At 41.2% G+C, this 25,741-nt stretch overlaps 1 protein-coding gene across 1 annotated transcript; it reads right to left on the bottom strand.

Annotated features, from left to right (window-relative positions):
• On the bottom strand, positions 1-21,164 carry LOC135704218 (cytochrome P450 4c3-like). Its single transcript, XM_065225693.1, has 3 exons — positions 20,596-21,164; positions 403-1,035; positions 1-342 (listed from the first exon to the last, which is right to left on the bottom strand). Exons 1-3 carry the CDS (start codon positions 21,137-21,139, stop codon positions 2-4), a joined length of 1,518 nt encoding a protein of 505 aa, XP_065081765.1. The 5' UTR covers positions 21,140-21,164; the 3' UTR covers position 1.
• Between the last annotated feature and the right edge of the window lie 4,577 nt (positions 21,165-25,741).

Here is a 25,741-nt window from a genome sequence, read left to right as displayed (position 1 = left end):
ATCAACATCTCTTCTCAATTCTCAGCGCCATATTGCCGGACGGACGCAGCACGAAATCTCCCTGAATGCGAATCGAGTCGGTTGACTTCCCCGGCAGGAACCGGTACCACGCAAGCAGTTTCACCAGCGTGACCTTCATCTCCAGCAGGGCGTACTTTTGTCCTATGCAATTTCGAGCCCCCATGCTGAACGGTATGTAATCGTACGGACCACGCTTACTAAGCTGATCGTCGGAAAACCGTTCCGGATCGAAACGCTCCGGATCCGGAAAAACTTTCGAATTCCGATGGACGCTGTACAGGATTACGACCATGGCAGTCCCCCGGGGCACTTGGCATCCATCTGAAAGAATAGATATTTATAAAAAAAAAATCGACATAAATAGTCACCAACCACACTTACTGATCTCGACATCCTCCAGCAGCTCCCGACCGATGATCGGTACCGATGGGTAGATTCTGAGTGCTTCCTTGATCACCATGTCCAGGTACTTCATCTCTTGCAGCGTTCCATTGGTCAACGTGGTGCTTCTAGCATTTTCTCCGAGGACTTCCCGAATCTCATCGTACAACCGTTGTTGAACATCCTGATGCATAGCCAGCAGCATTAGCGAGAAGAACATCCCGGAAGTGGTCGTATCGTGACCCTCGAACATGAATGTGTCCACTTCTTCGCGAATATCCGAATCGCTCAAGGAGCTCTCGTTCATCAGCAGATCCAGAAAGGTCATCCGTTTCTTCATGCCGTATATTCCGTCGTCTTCGGATGGTTTGGCAATGGAGTCTGAGTTACCATTCGTGAGCTTCTCCTTGAAAGCCTGACGTTTGGCTTTGATCACCGAATTGGTGAAATCATGCATGGTTTTGATAAGCTTTCGCTGGCGCCAGTAGAATGGATGCAGGAAGTACAGCAGTGGAAATGCGCGCAAAGCGGAGAACGTTCGCTCGATGACGATGCCTCCGAAATCTTTGATCGCTTGGACGTACGCGTTATCGGGGTTGTCCAGGGCATTGATCGAGATGCCCATGGAGGTTTCTGGGAAGAAACGAATGTGAGAACTTCGCTAAATAGTACTGTAAGTAAGATTGGGATGAAAGCCGATTAACAGGTGATGAACAAAGCAGACCGTAACAGTAGCTTCTACCAACTGTATATGTTATAGCGTGATCCACAACTGGAGAACTGAGAGTGGTCCGTGTTGACATTCAATGATTTGATCATGTTGCCGTTGATAGTGAGACCAACTACAGAAGAGCGTTCAGCTGGGTAGATGAGCTTACTCTGCATATCAAAGCGTCTTAATAGATCAACTTCAATCAAACTCATTAGGATGCTCCATCGTCATTGGCTACAAAAGTAGCCAACAATAATGCTATTTCATAATTCTATAATAAATTCGTAAACGTTTGAAATAATAATTAAAAAATTCGATGATTATCATAAGATGAATTTAATTTTGCTAGAAGTGTCTTGCATAGAAATTCTGAACTGTTATAAAAAAAAAAAATCATGTGAATCTCAGAGCGATTCTCAAATTTGATTTAAATGAGTTTTGAAAAGAAGTTTGTGAAGGGTAATGATGGTGCTATCAGATTGAAAATAATTATACTCAATCTGAGAAAATTTGCGTTTTAAGTTTTTGGCAACACAATGACCAGGAACCAAATAAAGGTTAACCGTATTTCGACAGGACAGTTGTAGCAAAGTTATCCCAAATCATAATAAAAAATTACACAATTGACGAGACTCTCCGTGCCTTGATGATGGACCTCTAACGACAGTCTACAAGGTATTTGACGGATGTCCATAGTTTCGAAAAGATTTATGTTTTGGGACCCAAACAAACTAGTCAGAGTCAGAGCCACGTAGAATAGGCCTGCTTACCCCAGATGGCCGTTGTAAAGGTATGTAAATTTTAAAGGTAAAGAGAATTGCAAAACCCAGTTCCAATTGCAGCTTTAATGTATGGTGTCAACAAGAACCCGGTGCAGAACGGTCCTGCCATTCTGTAGATGCGTCTGAAACTGCAGCAGTTTTTCCCGGATAACCACTCGGTAAATTGATGGTTCACCAATCAGTCAGCCGTACAGCTCATTCTATGGACTGAACCATCTCGGAGTTTAGATTGACTGTATTAGCTACATTAAGAAGGATTCTGCTTGTAGAATTGTAAAGGTAACTACACCGAAGGTAACGAAGCCAATTTGAACCGTGGTATTAATAAACGCAATCGGAACCGCCAGCAATTTCAGGGCTATAAATATGCAATTCCGGTAAGACCAAGCAAGGATGAAAAATATGAATGAATAACAAGAAGAGACAAAGTGGATCAAACATTGGCATCCGGTATCAAGATCCTGGACCAGCATTTGGATGCTGTTGGATATTAGTCGATGGAAGAAGTGGATGAACGGATTGAAATTTGAGAGCTATCAGAAAGACGAAACAAAGCAATACTCAAGGGGTAAGTCACTCAGCACAGTGTTCCGAAAATAGATTCGGCTCAACCTCGGCACAATCTCGTAGGCATTGGATTGTTCATTAAATAAAATGGGAGCACTGCTGGACAGCTGTCATTGAAGTTGATCACAACATTACGTGCTGTTTGACTGTGTATTTCAGAAACATACTCTAATTGAATATACTAGAGGAACACAGATCAGCAATTCACTTCTCGGTTCACATTTAAATTTGAAATGTAGGCTTCCGAGGGCTGTCGATTGCTATCGATGCCAGTCACAAGTCTTGCAGCTACTACGCAACTGGAGTGTACTACGAACCGAAATGCAAGAACAATTTGGATGGATTGGATCATGCAGTGGTGGCGGTTGAATACGGAAAACTTAAAGGAAAAGATTACCGGCTAATCAAGAACTCCTGGTTCAACTACTGCGACAATGATGGATATGCTTTGATGGCGGTGAAGGGTATAACAACTGTTTTCCGGTGGTAAGGACGTATGTAGAGTACACTGGAGTCGCTTTTTACGCGGTTTTTTTTACACGGTTTTTTTTTACGCGGTTTTTTTTTACGCGGATTTCGGAATTTACGCGGTTTTTTTACGCGGATTCCGGAATTTACGCGGTTTTTTTTTACGCGGATTTTGGTTTTTTTTTACGCGGATTTCAGAATTTACGCGGTATATCGCTTTTTACGCGGTTTTTTCTTACACGGTTTTTTTTTACTCGGTTTTTTTTTACGCGGATTTCGGAATTTACGCGGTTTTTTTTTACGCGGATTCCGGAATTTACGCGGTTTTTTTTTACGCGGGACGTATCACCCGCGTAAAAAGCGACTCCAGTGTAGTTTTATTTTCGGATATGTGGCAACTTATACGAGGTAGAATAAATGGTGCTCGATTTTGCTTATAAAAAAATGTAAGTTAATTAGGTTGAATGGAAGCAATAAAAATTCCATGTGATTGTGCCGTGAAAAGTAGTTCGGTATTGTTCAAGTAAGTTTGGTTTGGTAGATGACCAACTGATCGAGTGATGGTGATTTGCTGCTGAAATGTATACTATAGAGGCCACAATTTGTATTGCTTCCACTCAACCTAATTAATTTACAAATTTTTAACCAAATTTCACTGGTTGAGGTACTACGATCGAATTCTCCGGGAACTCCAACCCGATGGCAAAACCGAACGTCTTAGCTTGGGATCTTCCATCTTGTCATTCCGACGTCGAAAACCTCCGAGAGATTCTTAACCGTAATCATCACCTTCAGCAGTTCCTTTCCAGATTGAGCAGAAAGGTGTAGTGCTGCTGAATCGTTTCCGTCGGATTGACAGAGCACAGATGATCGATCCGAAGTGCAGACAGGTCTTGTCGCTGCATGTACTGAACTTCAAGCTGTAATTGCCACCCGACTGGATAATCGCCTTGTCCTTGACGAAGGCTCGTCATGATTCACACAATTCAAGTTCTCCTTGGAGAAGACGCCCAAAGTTTTGCCATCCTTGGATCCCTTGATCGCCTTCAGCAGTTTTTCAAAAGTGGCCTTCTCATTGTCATTCTTATCCCGAACCAACAGCTTCACGGACGGAATGCCCTCCTCACCGTCCTTCTCGATCTGCTTCAAGAAGTCGATCTTATTCTTGCTCCTTTCTTGCTGGTCAGGAAAAAGATGGACTTTTCGCACAGCACCGTAATCGTATCGATCAGCTCGTATCCCAGCAGCCAGGTCTGCAGCGAGATGAATGTGCTGTAGTGTAGATGGTTTCCTCGTCTACGCCGACCGCCGTCAGAATGCAATCCACCTTTTGCAGCGAATCATCAGGGGAAAACTCTTGTTCCTTCCAGTTGGCGTAGAGGCGTTTTATTCGTCGGTAGAAGGAATCCTTATCGAGCACGATATTTGGCACTTTTGGGGCCGTTCAATTATCACATTCAACGGTTTTCGATGCAAGGACACTTCCGGTTGCACTCCAGATTTTTAACTTTGTTGTGTCCGGTTGGACGGCTGAGATCGCTCACGGTCCATCTCGCCAACATTCCTCCATAGTTGTCGCTAGATCGCTGTTATCCTTACGATTGCAAACCAAACCATTAATGCTGTCAGAAATGCCGGGTTGACAAAAATACCATAGTATTCATATTTTACAAAAAATCACAACTTGCTCTATTATCGGCACTGCCGGCACAATCGGCACACCTGCGGCACACTTGTGGCACACTGAGACAATTTTTGACCCAAGATTGGGGTGCGGAGTTACCTACCCTTTGGCAATACTAGTAAATTCTAAATTCGTCAATAAACAATCTCAGCGGTTTGGGCCTCCTGTTTTTTTATTAGGTTGTTCAAAAGTTCAAAGTCATGGAAAATTGCAGTCGTTTTACTATCTTACCAAAAATTGTATAGCTCTGTTAGACGAATTCAGTACTCACTTCAGCGACTGCTGGCATTAGGAAGCTACTGAAGGTCTGTTGCTGCTTCTACTATCGCCGGTGAGAATTTTAGGTCCAATCCTTCCTGATTGCCCGAGAAGCATGATGATAATGTAGAGGCACATCTTCCACTCTCCGGTTGAGTACTTATGATACAGGATTCGGTGAACGTCTACCATAATAACACCCGGTACAGAACAAGGGGAAGACAGTAGACTGATGTAAAATTTGAAATTTTCGCTCCACAGTGTTCAAACGGTTTCAAATCGGGTCCTGATTAGCCTCCGAAAGTTCATACTCATTTGATAAGAAACTGACTTGGCACAAACCATTTGAAGTTTATATAGGAATTACTATGGGAAAACCAAACTTTTTGTTCATTTTCGTCTAGCCGTTTTACATATTGTACTGTTAACAAATTGTATTGCTATTCTTATGGGAATTTTCATCAGCTACAACATTGCAGAAAATCATTTTTCAGCCAAACGTCAAATTAAATAGTTATTAATTGTTTAAGAGATTGATAATCTTATGGCAAGATTAAGCAACTGTATTGTGGGCAACACTGTATTCTGCAGTGTGACATAGTAGCCATGATTTTTGTCCTCTATTCTACGCGCCATAAACACCATTGTTGCCTGCTGAACAGTTGATTGAGCATAATCATAAGACATCATTGACTTGAATCATTAATAATTTTTGTTCCTTACATTTGATCGAAAAGTGGTCTTGAACGAACTTGTAGCTGATAAAATGTTCAACAAGCGCAGTTATCATTTTCTAAAGTAGAGTGAACTGGTGAATTTTGAGATAGATATGAGCCGAAATTATGGTTTCCCCATAGTAATTTCCATATAAACTTCAAATGGTTTGTGCCAAGTCAGGTTCTTACTAAATGAGTTCAAATTTTGGAAGGATAATCAGGACCCAATTTGGAACCGTTTGAGAACTGTGGAGCGAAAATTTCAAATTTTGCATCAGTCTAGTGAGACAGGTTTACTCTGAGTTGCTTTTTTGCAGCGAGTAACGCGCGAGTAACTCAATGTACCTCAATATTTATTCGACGTTCATCGATTTTTTCTCTGCTTACTCCGTTTGCTCCCTTTAAGAATATGCTTCTCATATTAAACGTCAGTTTTGTTTGTAACCAAAGTAAGCCCAAGTGTATCCTGAGCTTTTCGAATAGCTTGAATATTATGGAATAACCTGTGCCGGTGTCTGCTTACTGCTAGTTCCAGCCAACTTTCAGCAGTGGTTCTTCCTTCTACGCAGCCAGTCCCAGTTGTCACTTCAAAAGGATCATCGCTGATCAAACAAGCTCTCCAAACAGCTATTCTTCTAAACATCTGGAATTTCACCTATAATGCAACGATCCCATCAGTGCGAATGATCCAGTAGTCGTAACAGCAGTCCCAATGAAAATGGTAATAACTAACTCCGATCCCCTTCTCGTTAGCACCATGCAAGTTAGCTATAGCGTGAAGATTCTATCACGGCATATAAACATAGCGTGGTGAGCAATATTCCAACCGTGGCCCCTCCAATGAAATCCACCGCTACAGTTTCCGATTAAGAAAACATCTCCCCATCAACCGATTAACACCCAATTCCAGCTCCGACGGCAACGCTACCCACCATTACCCCTGCGGAATGTTCAGCCAGAGCAGCCGCCGTCATTTCCGAAGCCGTAAATATGGAGGACGTTGAAGTAACCGCTACCAATGTTTCCGGTGAGTGCGATCCTCGTCCGGACTTCAAACCCATCAACGATCAACCGGACTAAATTGAAGTGAAAACCGGTCAGGAAGACGAAGAACAAATCAAGCAGATTATCGTCGTCAACTTTCTCTTTGCATTCTCACGGTCATGTTAAGACCAAGTACAGGATCGTCATGGGACGTGATCAAGTTCACAAGATCGCTACCAATCACTCGATATCGTCAGCGCTGTTCATAAACAGATGGAGACGAACAATAAATTCTACACCTGGGCCGCTATGGACTTATTTAGCCATCGAGAAACCGAAGAACACACGAATGTAGTGATGTTCTACTTTAAAGGAGACTGCCGTCGACGGCCGCAGCAAAATCACGGTGGTGTATTGCAGAAACGGGACAGTATCACGATCATCCGGAAGGCACAACAGAAGCATAAGAGTAAGGATGGATGACCACCGTCAGTAGAACGGCACAGTGGTAATTCAGAGCTCGGTTCGCAGTTTCATCCAGTGGCAGTTTGTCAAGCGCTGCGAACAAGATTGCTTCGACGAGTATTGGAGTACATGCGGGGTACTTAATTTGCCGGATTTGCCGGTCAGGCAGATCCATTTTTTCCACCACATCAAGCCGGACAAGCATTCGCCCTTGGTAAGTGTAAGGTCACGCTCACAGTTGATAAGGATTGAACCAACAATCAATACGAAGCTAACGATTTTAAATTGGCTCACTACTTGACTAGCCTATTGGTCCCAAGCAAACGATTAACGTACCTCATTCTAGTCGAAATTCTAGTACTACGCAATGTTTGTTTTGATTAGCTATGAAAGTTTGACAGACAAAATGAGGGGTTATTTGTTTTTCCTATGTTTCGAGGGGTGAATCGATTAGCTTGGGACCAAAGAGAGTACCAGAGCTGAGCCAAAAAGTGGAGCTCGTTTCATCGGGACCTTCTGATCTTAGAGTTACCTCTATGATTGAACGTAGGTTATTAAGCAGAGATGATACAGGATAATCAAATCAATTAATTTAAGTGTCTCAGAGTTTCGCTGAATTATTGAGTTCTGCAACCATGTTTTTTTTATTGATGTTTTGATTGACAACAGCTTTTCGGATTCGCATTAAGGTGCATCTTCATATGTTGCTGTGATGCGAAAAGTGAGAAATCAAACGATAGTGATCTTTCTCACTGAGCAATGTGAGTTACTCGAGGTGCATCAAAATCAGCTCAGAAGTTGCACAGTACAGAACTTTTTTTTTCTAGCGGTGCCGGTGGTGTAGTGGTAAGCGTGCTTACTTCTCACCCCAGCAGGCCTGGGTTCAATCCCAGTCGGCATCGCCGGGATGTTCTGAGGCATAACATCTCTGATCACGCCTTCCTTCGGAAGGGAAGTAAAGCCGTTGGTCCCCGGTTCATGAGTTGATGGGTCGATAGGTAGGGTCCAGGTGTGGGTGCTGTCGCCCTGGCGTCGGTAGCATTGGTGCTCAGCACGGAAAACAAGATCGACGGAAAACAAACCAAAGGAAAAAAAAGAACTTTTTTCCTCGTCGGTGGACAACTTCTGCCATCAGTCACCCTTCTACAATGTATATAATGTGACTACTTTATCGGTCAATCCAGATTATCCGGAGAACCAGGATATGGCCACTATATTCCAAAATATGTATTCCATGTTAAATACGCTTTGATATCTTGATTCTGAACAATATAGAAAAAAATCGCAAGGTTCTAGCACAATTTTTATAATGTTGCCACTTTATCGGTCAATTCAGATTATCCGGTGAAGCAGGATATGGCCACCATATTCCTAAATATCTATTCCAAGTTAAATACGCTTTGATCTCTTGATTCTGAACAACATAGAAAAAATCGCAAGGTTCTAGCACAATTTTTATAATGTGGCCACTTTATCGGTCGTTCCGGATCCTCCTTTAGGCCAGTAGAGTTTTCCTGAGGGCGTATATGGTGTCTTTACACCATAAATGCTTAGTACTTTCAATTTCCAGTAATATACGTTAGGTAAAGTCTAAAATTATGCCGATAGATAGTGGCATTTCCTACATTACCGGGAACTCGGGTTGATCCCGGCCCTCTATTTCGGTACGCAAAAGTCTCCGGCCAACGAGACCACCACCAATCGATTCAGGAGAGTTTTTCCTTTGAGAAAATGTATAACATGTTGACTGAAACCGTTTGGCAGCTGAGATATTCAATTTAGTTGCGGTTTTGTCACTTTTTGCCCACTGTGTCATGGGTTGCTGAGACTATACACTTCGTCACAGTCGGCACAACGCTGGGCACAGCTTACGGCACAGATCAAATAATCGGCACAGATTGAGATTTGCAAAGTTGCAATTCTCAATGGGTAAAATAGGTATATGTTCAAATATGTTTGTTTTAAAGTGTGTACAAATATCAGCTTGTGATTTGCAATTTCATTCGTTTTTGATTTCAAGCAGCCATGGACGTAAAAATAGGGCATGTCATAAATCTGCATAAATTCGTGTGTTATCTTTCAGAAACTGCAATCTCTTTGAAAGAATGAAACATTTATTTTCCACAACATTATAGTGGTAAAACGGAACCGTGCGTGCACAGCAAAAAAATAATTTTGATATCACATCAAAGTGGATGCACTACAATCATGTCAAAAATTTCATGTAATTTTTATGACCACATAAATAAACAAATGCAGTAAAAGCAGCGTAATGTCAGTTCATGCATTGTATTAATGATAATTTTGTCCTTTTTAGCAAGTAATATTACACCATATTTTCGACATGATTGTAGCAACAATCAATACGAAACTAACGATTTTAAATTGGCTCACTACTGGACTAGCCTATTGGTCCCAAGCAAACGATTAACGTATCCCATTTTAGTCGAAATTCTACTACTACATAATGTTTGTTTTGATCCGCTATGAAAGTTTGACAGATAAAATGAGGGGTTAGTGGATTTTCCAATGTTTCGAGGGGTGAATCGATTAGCTTGGGACCGAAGAGAGTACCAGAGCTGAGCCAAAAAGTTGAGCACGTTATTTCGGGACCTTCTAGTCTTAGAGTTACCTCTATGATTGTAGTGCATCCACTTTGACGTGATATCAAAATTATTTTTTTTGCTGTGTGGAAAATCCGTTCAATACCAGAGCTTAAACGCATCGCCAGGACTCCAAAAATTCTGGAACTAAAATGTGCGTGCCAGCTTTGTGACAAATGTGGCTAGTAGTTAATGGTAGAGGGAGAGAAATTTTAAATAAAGTATGCTAAGTTGAAGGTTATATATGTACTATATCTGGAATATACTGATATAAAAAATCATGCTTAATCGTTATGATCATTTTTAAAACTTGTCAGAATTTTGCTATCTTTGGCAAAGTTCTCCAGATGGTCAAGAACTATTCGATGGTGAACGGGTTCTCAATTTCGAAATCGTGATTAGTATTGGTACCTTGCTTCCGAATTATTTGTAAGAACACTTAATATTCACAGAGCGAGCTCATCGACGAGAACGAGGTGGACATGTCCAGAGGTGAAGCTCTCTTAAAAACTTAAACAATAGCCAGTAGTGGTAGCTGGATAATCGGTTAAAGGTTCAAGAGTGTGTACAATCTCAATGGAATTCACCCCTTAATTTCCATGTACTTTTATTAGTAACACCCTTGAGATTCGCCAATGAAATCACCAGAAGCTCTCCTCGCAAAGCCCACTGAATACTTTTCAACATTACTTTAAAATTTCCGCAGATGACTTTAAGAACACTTTCCAGTAGTACTACCTACTAGTTCACTGCAGAATGTCCTTGGAATTACGCCGATTTATTAAATGTCAACGAAATCGATGATGCTACGGAAGTCTCTTTGAATTCGCTCCTTTGTCTTGTCACGCTTGGCGGGGGCCGTCTTCGCCACCCCCTCACTACGTTCCTGTCCACAGACACTGACGAAATTATTTATAATTTAGTGTAATTCATGCATGTTACTCACTGCGTGTGCTCTCTCTCTCTAAGACTACAATGCCCCAGGTCCCTGGTCTAAAGCCACGGGGACCAGACGGGGTGGGCTATCCACCAGCCTCTTTTGCGGCGACTAGCTCGAGCTTGAGAGACGGAGCTCTCAAGGTCGGCTCCGGACAAATAGGGGACACTGATCAGCAAATGCAAACACGGTCACCTAATCTTTCACTATTTAACTTTTATTAATTAAAACCTACTTACAAATTCTGGGTGTGTGTGTGTGTGTGTGTAAGGGCCGGCCGGCACGTGGATCTCTGCTGCGGGGAATCGGACGGGGCGGCTACGAGTGCGATCGGATGATCGCTGATATTGCTGCACGTCGGCGGCGTCGGCGTCACTTGCGCTGAACGCAGGGGACTGCTGGTTGAGTGCAATGAATGGCACGATTGCCACGGACAGTGGTATCAGTGCAGGATGGCACGAGGTTCTGTAGCTGCGAACTCCTCGCGGTACCAGGTTTCCTACCAAGGTTGAACGTCGGCTCGTTGGCACGTATAGCCGGTCGATCGAGCACTACCTGGCCTAGTGCGTTCTCGGGCTGATTTAACAAACCGTGGCCTGACTCAGGCTTTACAGCCGGTTTTGAGGTAAAACTCAATGGGTCCTGAGGGCACGTGGGAAATAGGAAAAGGGTCTGATGAAAGTTATGCTACCGGAGTCCGTTTTATATAGTCCTACCTGATTCTACGGTTTCAATATATTAGGCAGCTTTGACTGTTCACTATTTTTTTACACTTTGTTCTTAAACTTGGTGAACTTGTTCTCTCAAAGGTTGGCGTGGAAAAGAACTAGTGCTATTCTTCGGACCGGTAGCAGACCATATATTTCCCTTTTCCCAAAATGTCCCTTTCCTTCTTGATCCATTAGTCCCATTCCAAATTTCCCTTCTCCTCCATGATCCGGGTGGTGGGTGTTGTTTTCTGTATGTTAAGTGTAGGTGTATAACAGTTGGTATGTTTCTGTATTTAATTCGACCGTTCATACTGGAGTTCATTTAATTCAGTTCCCTAATTCCTATCTGTTTTATGTATATGAATGAGCCATTAGTGCTCTACTATTCATTCACTGTTTAGTTTTAGCAACAATATGACTAATAATATCATTAATTCTAAGCAAACATTAGATCAATCATTACTGATTATAAACTATCATGGTTCTCAGACATTAGCGCACCGAACAGCAGTATACTAGTGGATTGCTGTCTCGTTCGGTTGAGTGCTCGCTCTTTAAAGCACTGCTATCTCTCTGCTCGAGCTTTTTTCATAGGGCAAAGTACCCAAACGGTAACACTACCCTACATCCCCTCTAAAAATAAATTGACGACAAAGTTGTCAATTTATTTTAATAAATCTTCTTTATACCAATTCCACCCAGGGTCGAGATGCTTCTTTCAAGCTGATCAGACTTTCGCAATAGAAAACATCTGAGTGTCAACCTACCAAATTGATCATTTCATCTTCTTTATGAAATGCTATTTTTTTGACGCTTTACCCTATGTCGAATCGGTTAATCGATCTTATCATCTCCCATTTATCTAAGCACGCTCTCTGTGCTCAGTGGAAGACACTTGATCTCTTCGGCTCTGTGAGTGGTATCAAACGAAGCTTCTATTCAAACGTGCATTGTCATGGCTGAAAGATTGACGTAGATTTTAACTTTGGTATCGATTCTGCTATTATTTTGTAAAATTTTACTTCTAGACTGTAGAAAAAATTCATACAAGTGATTGTTTAATCGAAAACGACGTTGTGGCATGATATTAGTGTTGTTTGCTTGAGTCGTAACGCAGACTGAACTAGTTCTGAAAGAATCTGCTACGCGACGATTGGAAATGGGCATTGTTCGGTTCTAACCATTTATCAGTGTTATTCCAATGACGCTATTACACTCGACGAAATTTTTAGTGAACGGAGACATACTATTTTGGCTGTGACTAAACTGTGATAATTCTGTGATGACCTTTTGGGCTGTAACTTTGACTTTTAAACCCTGACAATACGTTTTGCTTCATTTGCTCACACTTTGACTCTGACTTTTGTCTTTGACTTTGACTGTGACCTTGACCTCTTTTTTTTTTCGTAATATCTTCTACCTATTGTGATAATTTCAATCTATTGTTCTGGTTGAATTTATTTAAATAGCTCTATTTAGTTTAATCTTTATCTTAACAAATCTTATTCTAATGGAAATTATGTACACTAACAACCAACTCATGGTTCTGGAATCCCCGGCTTGAGATCTGCAGCCGAAAATATCCCCAACTTTTTCCCAGACTCATCCTCGAGCTCATAGGAGTTTGTACCGCGTCTAGATACTATTCTGCATGGGATATAAGCAGGTCCCAATTTAGCGTTAAAGTTATCGCCAGCTGATGATTGAGTAAAGCTTTTACGATAAACCTTCTGCCCTATGGCATAAACGGGTGCTGGCTTACGAAAGCGTAAATTATAATTATGTGTACTTTTGTCGTAAGCCTTCTTCAAGTTTTTGACCACCGTATCGTGCACGGTCTTATCTATGTTGAGTCGTCGCTCGTGCCTTTCACTCTCTGAGAGATCTCTAGTGACAGCATCCAGCCGATGTTCATCACCTGTCGCGATGATCTCATGGCCAAATAAAATACGATAGGGTGAAAATCCGGTTGAAGAGTGGATTGAATTGTTGAGAGCATGTTCCACTTCGGATATTCTTGTATCCCATGTTTTCTGATCCTCCTTTACATATGTACGTATACATGAGTTAATAGTTCGATTCAATCGTTCTACAGGGTTGGCCTGGCTATGATGACGAGCATTAGCCCAGTGCACAACCTTGTAGCGATCCAAGAATTTCTTGAAGTCCTTGCTCAGGAAACTGCTAGCGTTATCGCTGATCAAAAATTCTGGCACCGAGTACCTGCGGAACCAATGCTCCTCTAAACATTTTATTATAATATTAGTGCTAATCTTTTTCACTGGAAAAAGCATAGTCCACTTCGAAAATAAATCCATTAACACTAAAAGGTGAGTGTTACCGGACTTACTTCGAGGAAGCGACTGAATAAAATCTATTGCAAGTATTTGGAAAGGTTTCGTAGAAACTCTCTGCCTCCCCATCTCCGGATGCTGAGAGACATTCGTAGGCTTACACTCCTTACACGTCTCGCATTTTTCTACAAATTTTCGAACGGTCGTTGCCATTCGTGGCCAAAAGTATCTCCTTCTCACTTTATCAAGTAGCTTTTCATAACCAATATGGAAAGCATCTTCGTGTTCCGCTCGGAGAATCCTCTCTCGAGATCCTTCGGAAACACAAAGCTTCCAATCAAAAACATAATCTAATGTGTCACATTTCGAGGGTACATATTTATACAATTTTTCGTTTTCTATTTTAAAATCTAGGTGATCATCAGATTTTTCCTGAACTTGTTTAAACAGTGTGGAGTACCAAGCATCCTCCACTTCAAATGCTTCGACAGCGCGAGACAATGCGTCAGGGATTATATTGTCCCGTCCACGCCGATGACGAATCACCATATCATAACCCTGAAGCTCAATGCTCCAACGACTTAGCCTTGAAGAAGTCCTCCATTTGCCTTTCATGATGTGCGTCAAGGCGGAGGCGTCAGTCACGACTGTAAAATGCGAACCATCAATATACGGCCGAAATTTTTCAATTGCCGAGAGCACTGCCAAGCCCTCCTTCTCCGTGGCCGCATACGATTGTTGGGTGGGAGAAAGTTTCTGGGAGAAGTACGCAATGATTTTCTCTCCCTCTGCATGCTCTTGTGTTAAAACAGCTGCAATGGCACAATCACTTGCGTCCGATTGAATCACAAACGGTAAGTCAAAATTCGGGTTGCTAAGGACAGGCGCAGTAATCAAACATTCTTTAATTTTAGAGAACGCTTGCTCAGTCATCTCATTCCATCGGATTGTTTTCGGCTTGTTGCGAAGAAGATTAGTCAATGGTGCTGTATACTCGCTAAAGAGTGGAATAAACCGCCTGTAGTAATTGGCCATACCCAAAAACCTACGGAGCGAACGGATGGAATTTGGCCTCTCATAATTAATAATCGCTTCAATCCTCTCAGGATTTGGCCGAAGTCCTTCTGACGAGAGAATATAGCCTAAGTATGGAAGCTCTTTCAAGCAGAACTTTGATTTTTCCATATTGACGGAGAGATTAGCTTTTCTCAAGCGCTCGGCAACCTCTCGCAAACTTCGAATATGTGCTTCGAATGTTTCGCTTGCCACCACTATATCGTCCAGGTAAACGAAAATCCCCGGTTCCATTTCACCATAGCCGAGAACGTCGTCCATAAGCCTTGCGAGTGTGGCTGGACTATTGACAAGTCCGAATGGCAATCTGGTGAAATGGAACAATCCTCTCCCAAGCACCGAAAATGCGGTGTATTTTCTTGAAGCAGGATCAAGTGGTATTTGTAGAAAAGCCTTTGTCAAGTCTATCGTTGACAAATACTTACAAGATCCCAACCTACTGAGTATTCTGTCTTGGTGTGGGAGGGGATACGCGTCCCTTTTCGTGCGTTCGTTCAGACGTCGCGCATCTAAACATAAGCGTACCTCACCTGTTGGCTTAAGAACGGGTACGGTACTCAAAGTCCAATCGCTTTTACTTTTTTCTATGACACCCTGTGTCAACATTTTGTCAAGCTCCTTGTTTATTTTGACCTGCATATCTGGAGAAGTGGGGTAAGGATTGATGCGGATCGGTGGTGACTTCAAAAATTCTTCGCTCAATTCTATTTTGTGCGATATCAACGAAGTGATATCAAGCACTTCCCCCTCCACTGATCCTTTAAATAACCCCTTCACCTCTTCTAGCATATGCAATTGGGTTTCACTCAACTCATCATTCTCTGTTCGCTCACTCTGAACCTCTTCATCGATTGAACACAGCTCAAAAAGTTCGGACTGATTCAGAATGGTTGGTTGGAGCCTAAATGTTTTCCAAAAATCTTCGTAGCCTAAAATAAGTCTACGATTCAATCTGGGTGCGATCAAAGCTGGGATTATATGGCATTCCTGATTAAAAGTTACAGGTAAGTTAACATATCCTTCAATTTCAATTTCGGCTCCTGAAGCGGTTTTGATCGAAACCTCAGAAGGATAAATTTTCAAACGCAAATATTTAAGAAGTCTTTTCGAACCGATTCCAAGCACGGTTCGTTGTGCTCCGCTATCTAAAAGACCGAGAATCTCCTTTCCAAGAATGTTAACTTTTATGAAGGGTCGTGCGTCTCCATCGACCTTAACGAAAATCTCCTCTATGTTCCGTTTAATGCCATAATCCTCATCTGCAACTGGCTCAAAGCCATTTTGCAATAAAGCTGCTTGAATTTCGTCAAGGTTAGGAGGATTCAGATAGAGTGCTTCGGCTTCCTCCTCTAAGCCGAACTCTCTACGTTTTTTGAGCAGTAGGGGCAAGTTTTAGTGAACACATCGGGAAAGCCACAAATACGACAAAATTTGTGTCGCTCAAGGGAACATTCCCCATAATGATGGCCTTGTTTTCGGCAATTATAGCAAATGCCTATGGCTGGACGTTTGTATTGGTCGACGAGTTTCTGTAAAGTGCTTTTGGCTGACCCTTCCATGGGCTCCATTCCCGTATCTTGCCTCTCTTTCCCCTTACCTCTCTTGTCCAAATCAGTTTTATTTTTTTGTGAGTTTTCTACGTTTCTTGATTTGTCTGTTCTGGACGAATTATAAGTGCTTTTTTCAGGCTGTTTTGAACCAGTGATTTCATTCACCTGATTGGTTCGTGGACGAGATGGATTGTCAAATGGTTTTTGGAAATTTACCCAATTATTTTCATCGACAAACCTACCAAAACGTTTGAGTTTTGACAACGATTTTATATTTGCTCCTGTCAATGCATTTTTATAGTCGAAACGCATATTTCGCCATACAATTTCGAATCTTCGTCTCTCCGATATGGGACGTGTCATCGACTGAAACATTTTGAGCATGTCGTGAAAATAGTCGACAAATTTTTCTCCTCTAGCCTGTCTCCTATTAGTGGCCTGAATTTCCAATTGAAAATCGAGATCTGGAGGAAGGAACTCTCTCTTCAGATCTGATTTCAATTGAGACCATGTTTTAAACTCCCTATTTTCCAATCCTTCCATCAGCCAATCTTTGGCTCTCCCCGAGAATAGGTGAATCGCTCCTCTGAAAAGCTCGCTGTCCGAGATTTCCTCTGCCTTACTCTTCATTTTAACTTCCTTTAGAAACTCTCCTAGCCTACGACCATTATCTTTGCCATCATACTTAAGTCTCCAATCTGAGACTGGTACTCGTTTCAAGGGCTTTTTCGACTGTCTCCTACTCTTCCTTCTCTTACGTCTATCGTTACGTTCAACCGAGTCTGATGAGCTTTCGAAAGTCGAGCTAGATGAATATGAGCTTTGAGTAGACAGGGACTCACTTGAGAAACTGATTCCCTTACTCTTTTTCTTACGAGAATATGCAGACCGTTTCTCTCGCTTTATTTTATCCGGTTTCCTGACTGCGCCTTTGCCTACCTTCTCTTTTGATACTTTTACGTTATCTTCTGACAAGCTATCTGATCTACTCTCTGATTCTGAAGTTTCAGGTTCTGATTTTGGTTTTCTTTTAATTTTCAGATTTGAGTCCGTTTTGTTTTCGTTTTGTTTCTTTTCAGGTTGTTTAGCATCATCAAGAAGTTCCAAAGGGTTTGAAAATTCCAGCTTAATCATTTCTGGTTCAACTTTAATTTTTTCATTCAAATTTAATAGAAGCTTTTCGAGGCGTCGTTTCCTTTCAACGTTTTCCTCGGCCTCTTTAATTTTCCGTTTTTCTTGCTCGATTTCTTTTTCTCTGCGAGTTTTTTCCTGTTCTGTTGATTGTATTACATAGTTCTTGAAGTGTTGAACTAAATCTGCTATGCTTTGACCATCTCCTGTTTCATATTCTGATAATTTCTTGAGAATTGCTTCCGATTTTCTCATGGATTTGTTAAGTTCTGACTGTTTCGATTTCACTAAAGATTCTATTCCTCCACTTGCTTCATCTTTAGCTTCTTCTGCTTCAGCATTCTTAGCGCAAGTAGATTCATTCAACATTTCGATTTCATTTCTAATCTCTTCTAGGGCCTTAGACAGATCTTGTCCTAGCTCATCTGTTTCCTCATTCGACTCCTCATTTTTCTCATCGACCTCCTCAGCGAAATGCTTCTGAAGCAAGTCGTTACCAATTTTACTAATTGATTGAATTTCAATCATGTGTTTACGAGCTCGAGAGGGTCTCGAGAGTAGAAAGGATCTCACTCTGTAATGCACCAAACGAGTTCTAAGTTTCTCACGTTGGCGTGTGTCTGTTTTTGGATTCTCCAATAAACCCCCTATCACTGTCAACTTTGACCTAATAATTGAGATTTCCTCTACTACGTCTCTCCACGTTGGAGAATAAATTACCGCAATATTTTTCATCTCTCGCTCCTTCTTCATCTGATCTTTAAGCTTTCGTCTCTTGATACTATCATGTTCATCTAAACCGTACAATATGTTCCGAATAAGTAGCTCATGTTCCACTTCGTCAATCGACAGATGCGATACATTCATGCATCTGTACATCGATTGAAGATCCATCGCTATTGCTTGATATCCGTCAACGGTTGACAATGCCAAATGAAAAAAAAAAATAACTAAAACCAATTCAAATAAAAGCTTCAATTTGAAAAATACTAACAAATCGTATTTATTACAGGGTAGAATCAAGACCCATTAAACGAAAAAAAAACACTAAAAATCCCCGATTTTCAGAAAAACTCCCGTAATTTGGTACTTTTACAGCTCAGATGTCTGCTTTTGTGAGTGTTCGCGCACTAGTAAGTAGATATGTTTTAAAGAATGATCTGTTTGGGAACACTTGGGTAAGTATAACTCGTCACGCACTTTGCCTTCTGAAATCAACTCAAAGCAAATCGAGATTTTTTCTAGCCTTTGACCCAAGCTCACTCCAGATTTAATTGTTTGCACTTCTGATCAGTATTGTCAGTTAGTTGGGCGCCATTTGTTACTCACTGCGTGTGCTCTCTCTCTCTAAGACTACAATGCCCCAGGTCCCTGGTCTAAAGCCACGGGGACCAGACGGGGTGGGCTATCCACCAGCCTCTTTTGCGGCGACTAGCTCGAGCTTGAGAGACGGAGCTCTCAAGGTCGGCTCCGGACAAATAGGGGACACTGATCAGCAAATGCAAACACGGTCACCTAATCTTTCACTATTTAACTTTTATTAATTAAAACCTACTTACAAATTCTGGGGGTGTGTGTGTGTGTGTAAGGGCCGGCCGGCACGTGGATCTCTGCTGCGGGGAATCGGACGGGGCGGCTACGAGTGCGATCGGATGATCGCTGATATTGCTGCACGTCGGCGGCGTCGGCGTCACTTGCGCTGAACGCAGGGGACTGCTGGTTGAGTGCAATGAATGGCACGATTGCCACGGACAGTGGTATCAGTGCAGGATGGCACGAGGTTCTGTAGCTGCGAACTCCTCGCGGTACCAGGTTTCCTACCAAGGTTGAACGTCATTAGCGCACCGAACAGCAGTATACTAGTGGATTGCTGTCTCGTTCGGTTGAGTGCTCGCTCTTTAAAGCACTGCTATCTCTCTGCTCGAGCTTTTTTCATAGGGCAAAGTACCCAAACGGTAACATGCATCAATAATAGGTACCGCGTTAATGATCTCATGCCACACAGCACAGGTGAACGAATGCCTCATAAGCATTATTCACAAACAAACAAACAAAAAAGAACACGACATCAGCGCTTTTCGAGTGCCACCAAACTTGAAAAATGATGAAATAGGGTGGAGAACAGCTTCGATCCCCTCCCGCAAGACCCTCTTGCAAGCATGGGGTAAACAATAACTTACAACGCTCATTTTTTTGCAGCTCCACATCATACAGCATCTTTGGGATAGATTTCTGATTAATTGTCTTTAGAAAAATCCCATGCTTGGAATAGGGTCTTGAGGGGCTGCTGAAGCTGTTCTCCACTCTATAAATAGTCGGTCGTTAAGTTAAGGTCGTTAAAGGTGAATACGGCCCTGAGCCATATTGTGATTGTGCATTTTTCTCATTCCTTTCGACTTTAATTCAGACATCCAGAATTTTCAAGATTGTCATTTGCTAACGATTGCGTGTGTCTTTTATGGGGTGTTTACACTTGTGCTGATTCACGTGCTGGTGAGCCTGTCTTTCGAAAACCAATGGTTATTAGCATGATGGAAACAGTTTTACGTTACTAACACTTCAATTTCTGGCACACGTTTGATCGAATTAGTTCAATTTTGGTTTATCAGCATTATGAGGTAACTGACCACAGGTAGCCTAGTCCGATGCCGATGTCGGATGAGATCATTGGGCTCTTGGCTTTCCCAATCTCTCTTTGAATGTAATTATTATAATGGTTGACTTATTTTCCATTATATTCGCAACACTGCCATCGCTGTCTCACAACATGTTTTGAGACTCTCCGAGAGATACAACACGTGGTTATTTAACGGTTAAACGTGGCAATTTGGAAATAAACCGCTGGAAGCTTGACCTCAGACCATAAGGCACGATTTCCGGATCGGTCTACAAAATCTTCCGGTTTTATTTTTTTTTCAACTTCCCTGGACATGCTTGTCACACAATAACTATGGAAGTACTATCGCTCCTGACGAAACATTCAGTATCGCACTTGGTTGCAACTGGTTCCAACCCCGAAAATAATCAAATTCGCTATAAGTTGAGATACGAATAAGCTTACAAGAAGCGTCAAAACTCAGGATGAGATTTTTTTCTTGAACATGCCATCCAACCAATTGATTCAATAATAACAAACCAACACTGTTTTGATTATTTTTGTTCCGTCCATCATTGGCAAACAAAAATCCTAATTTCACTTATCGCACATTTGCTTCACACTACGAGATAACGGAAAAAACTCGAACAACGAATACTCACCACAGATGCTGTCCAACGCATGGAGCGTAATGTACCCGTACATATCGAACTCCTCTCCGTCAAGATGTTGTTCCAGCTTCCGAACCAGTCGATCCGTTTCCGCATTGAACACCTCCAGAAATTGTTCCAAAATTTTGAAATGAAAAGTCGGCGTGATGATCTTTCGCCGCTGGAACCACTTCTCGCCGAAGGACAGCAGCAGCCCACTTCCGAGCCATGGTTCCACGTAGCCGTAGATGTAGTTCTTCTTGGTGACTTTGGACAGCAGAACCCGCTCGATGGCCTCCGGGCTGGATATGTGCAACTGAAAGTCCCCAAACAGTCCGTAGGTGACCAGATCCTGGCCGTACTGCTTGTGCAGGTCCAGCACCGTGCGGAAGATTTCCGGAGCGCCTTTGTTGGCGAAGAGCAACGCATTGCCCAACACGGGAACCGGTTTCGGGTGTGCAAAATGAGCGGCAATTTTCGCTGCTTTTGCCATGCGTTGCTGATACCGGTACAGCAACAGGCAGACCGCAAAGGTAATTACCAAAAAAGCAATCATTCCGTCGTCGGCGAGATTTCGGCAAAGACTGAATTTGATGAGAGAATGATAATTGGTTTATAACGCTTTTGCCGGCGAAGTGACTGTTGAGATTGTTGTTGTTACATGAATAAGTACATACATATGTGCGTATGATTGACGATCTGAATAGACCAGTCCCGTCCTTAATTTTAATATTTCATCCATTATGATTTTTTAACCAGTAATGCATATTGTAGGCTTAATTTTGCACGACTTTTTGAGTTTCAAGAAATTTGATCATCAAAAACTAAGCAGATTTTTCCAATCGAATAGAAACTTAGAGTGGGACAGGTCTAGTGTAGCTGCCAAGCGTGATAGTAATTCACATGTACATACCTAAAACAGAGATTTTAGTTGGTGCTTGGTGTTTTTTATATCACAATTGTGTCTCAATTTCCTGTCAATATTTGCTGGATATGATGAAATAATTTAGAATTTCGATGATTGGGTTAGTAGTAGTAAAATGGCTATTTATTTTCATTGATGAAGGTGTACGTAAATCCACTGCGAGCAGTAATTTGATCTATTGTGGTATACCTCGTGTGCTAAGATTAGTGCATGGTGTATTACCGGACCTGGAGACCCCTTTCTGGGTCCGGTAGAAACGGAAACAAATCAAAGAGATGGTGGAAATAGTTTAAGGGCTGCACTTTTTAGTAAAGTATAAGCTCCTCAACAAACAATCGTCTATTGAAGGAACGACTTCTTGACGATTTTATTCAACAACATGCTTAATAATACTTGCATTATTTTTAATAATAACTTCTGTTCAGGCTTTGTTCGCACAAATCTGGAGAATTTATTCAACCACAACACATTGAACTATTGGGTGTTGTACAAGATATGTCGAGGAGCTGTTATTCGACTTATATGAGTGGTAACAGAGCTTATTCGATAACATTTTTGATTATGCGGGCGTTTATTAGACATCACTGCTTCCCCTTAAATAAAACAGTGATGCTCTGTATATGCTTGATTCTCATGTGAATTTAAATTAGACATTTTCATACATTTATTAAACGATTATTCAACTGTGGAACATTAACCCGAAAATAAGAGCGATGGGGGTCAGGGATGGGTGTTAATTATTCTTTATAAGTGATTGTTTTCATTATTTCTGACGTGGCACGTACCACACAGATATTAGAAAATGAACTACAGTCAACATTTCTATAGTACGGTTAATAGGGACCGTACTATAGCAACCGGCATTAACGAATACACGTAGCATATAGGATTTGAGCTAATTGGGACCAAACACTGATTGTACGGCAATTTGAAGAAATAACTTCCTGATGTCTTTTGAGAAGTTGTTAAGCAGAAAGTGGGCCACCTTTTGGGATGATTCAGTTTCCGTTAGGACACAAGTCTGGTCCTGTGAAAGATCCGGAATATTCGTAAAAGTGGTCAATTCATGAAACTGATCCTAGAGCTCCGCGGTTTTTGTTTTCGAAACCACTCATAAACGTCTGATCAGAATGAATTCAGAGTTGTGACCGGAATATGGGCCCTAGGGACCACGGGATGGTTCACCGGAAGATCCGGAACATCCGTAAAAGTGGTCAATTCATGAGACTGATCCTAGAGCTCCACGGTTTTTTCGAAACCACTCATAAATGTATTATCAGAATAAATTCGGAGTTGTGAGTGGAATATGGGCCCTGGAGACTACGGAATGGTCCACAATAATATCCGGAACATCCGTTAGAGTGGATAGTTAAAAAAAACTGATCTAAGCACTCTGTGGTTTTTTAAAACTGCTCATAGGCATTTTTTTAAATTTTTTATCATGGATGATTTCTAGGTGGTATTTAAGTAGGGGAATTTACGTATTCTCGGCAACCTAAGCAGCGACGTTCTTTCTATAGCCTTTTTCTCAAAGGAACGCACACATATGCAGTATTGGTTTGTTTACAATCTTTTGCTGCCAGCTGCTCTAACAATTTCAGTCGAAAGAATTGTCAAAAACTGTTTTGAAACGCTTTTACAAAGCTCCAATCTTCTCTAGTGAGAGCGAGTATTGTCGGCAACCAGTTTTTCTTCGGCAACCGTTCCATTTGGACTGCATGTAAATCTGCTGTTCTATTATCGGCAACTCAAAATCAGCTACAATCAGGGTGCCTTCCATTCATTTTGACTAAGAAAATGTTTTATGAAATTATGGAATAATAAGATTATATGATAATATTTTGTTTGTGTATGCAACAAGAAAATATTGTGAAGTTTGTGTCTAACGCATAATACCAGCCAATTTTGCTACATTAGCGTCGCAATAAGCGATTTTGTCATTTATCTCACCCACTCTTCGCTCTTCACTCTTCGCGAAGAGGAGGTCAGAAAATCGCTCATTGTGACTCTTTTGAAGCTAAATTTGCATGTTTTGTGTGTCAAACATAAACTTTACAATCTTTTCTTGTTACTTACACATACAAAATGTTATCATAATATCTTATTATTCCGTAATTTCATAAAACATGTTTTTCGCCAAAATGAATGGAAGGCACCCTGGCTACAATTTGTAGTGCGTGTGTTGCATTTCAAGAAAACCTTGCTAGATTGCTTTTTCTCAGTGGTAAAAATATAGTCAAATTGAAGCTGAAAGCATAAAGAATCGTTTACATGCATTCAGCGAAGTGTTTTAGTACGAAAATCCAGTGAAAATAGTGTTTCAATTTGGGTTCCCGAAAATAGTCTGTCATGCCGAAGCCGTCATTTCCCCTATTTAATAACTTCAAGGCATTTTTAACGGAATTTTTGAATATTATTCCTTGGATTTCATGGACTTATTTCCCTTGACTTTTTGAGATCTTTCTTTGGAGTTACAAGTTAACGAGGGACTAGCTCAAATTTTTATATTTTTAATTCATCACATCAAAATTTAACCAATAAGCCATTTGAGTTATGATTAATATTAATTTATGAGTGGTTTTGAAAAAAAAAACAATCGTGGAGCTCTAGGATCAGTTTCAGTAAGTAATCACTTTTATGGATCTTCCGGATCTTTTAATGGACCATCCCGTGGTCCCCAGTATAAATTGTCTGGTCAAAACTCCGATTTGATTGTGATAAGATGTCTATGAGTGCTTTCTAAAAAATCATGGAACTGTGGTCCATTTTCCAGTCACAACTCCGAGTTCATTTTGATGAGTTGTCTATTATTTTCCAGAAGAGCGTTCATAGTCTCCAGGGTCTATTTTCCGATCATAACTCCGAATACATAATTATAAGACTTCTATGAGAGTTTACGATAAAAAAAAAATATGCGTCATAAAAAGTTCTAAAAGTATTTAGAACATAGTTTTTACGCAAGGTTAGGGTGGCCCCTAGAAAATCGGCTTTCTTTAAATATTTGTTATACGTTGATCCCCAATAAAAATATTTAAAGAAAGCCGATTTTCTAGGGGCCACTCTAACCTACTCGTTTAAAATAATCATAAGTCATGACCATAAAAGATAAAAATTTGATGCCATCAGCAAAGTTGGTTCTAATTGATTGTTGTACAACTTTTTAAAACACTGGATCAGTCTATTTCAAGTAATAAAAAAATGTTGAATTTTCAATTCACCAATGTTAGGGACCACCCTAATTTCAAATCGGCCAACAAATACTAAGAAACTGCCCAAGACACCATAGACCTAAAAGTGATGGTTTGGGTGCTAATATATATGTCTTCATAAATACGGCTTTGGGATTGTGTATTGGTCCTCAGGGTCAATTTTCTGGTCATAACTAAAAATTTATTCTGATAAGACGCCAATTAGTGGTTTCGAAAAAAAAGCGGACCTCTAAGCTCAGTTTTGAGAACTGATGGATTTTTTTTATGGAAGTCCAGGATCTTCCTGGTGAACCATCTCGTGGTCCATTTTCCGTCTAAACGTTCATATTCCGGTCAAAACTCCAAATTCATTCTGATAAAACGTTTATGAGTGGTTTCGCAAAATTCACGGAGCTCTAGGATCAGTCTCATAAATTGATAACTTTTTCTGATGTTTCTGATCTTTCGGTGGACTATCCTGCTGTCCCCAGAATCCAAATTCCAGTCAAAACTCCGAATTAATTGTAATAAGACGTCTATGAACGGTTTCGAAAAAAAAAACATGGGGCTCTAGGATCAGTTTCATGAATTGACCTCTTTTACGGATGTTCCGAATCTTCTATTGAACCATCTTGTAGTCCCCAGGGTCCATATTTAGGTCACAACTCTGAATTCATTCTGATAAGACGTATATGAGTGTTTTTGGAAAATCCACGGAGCTCTAGGATCAGTCTCATGAATTGACCACTTTTACGGGTGTTTCGGATCTTCCAGTGGACCATCTTGTAGTCAGCAGATTCCATATTCCAGTCAAAACTCCGAATTAATTGTGATAAGACGTCTATGAGCGGTTTCGAAAAAAACACTGAGCTCTAGGATCAGTTTCATGAATTAACCTGTATTTCAGGATGTTCCGGATCTTCCGGTGAACCATCCCGTGGTCCTCAGAGTACATTTTCCGAACACAACTCCGAATTTATTGCGATAAGACGTCTATGAGTGGTTTCGAAAAAAACACGAAGCTCTAAGATCAGTCTCATGAATT

This window comes from Ochlerotatus camptorhynchus, unplaced genomic scaffold, assembly GCF_037179485.1.
Source record: "Ochlerotatus camptorhynchus isolate MF236.1 unplaced genomic scaffold, CSIRO-AGI_Acam_v1.1 ptg000232l, whole genome shotgun sequence".
In the NCBI taxonomy this organism is placed as follows: Eukaryota; Metazoa; Arthropoda; class Insecta; order Diptera; family Culicidae; genus Ochlerotatus; species Ochlerotatus camptorhynchus.
This window is presented reverse-complemented; position numbering and strand designations above follow the sequence as displayed.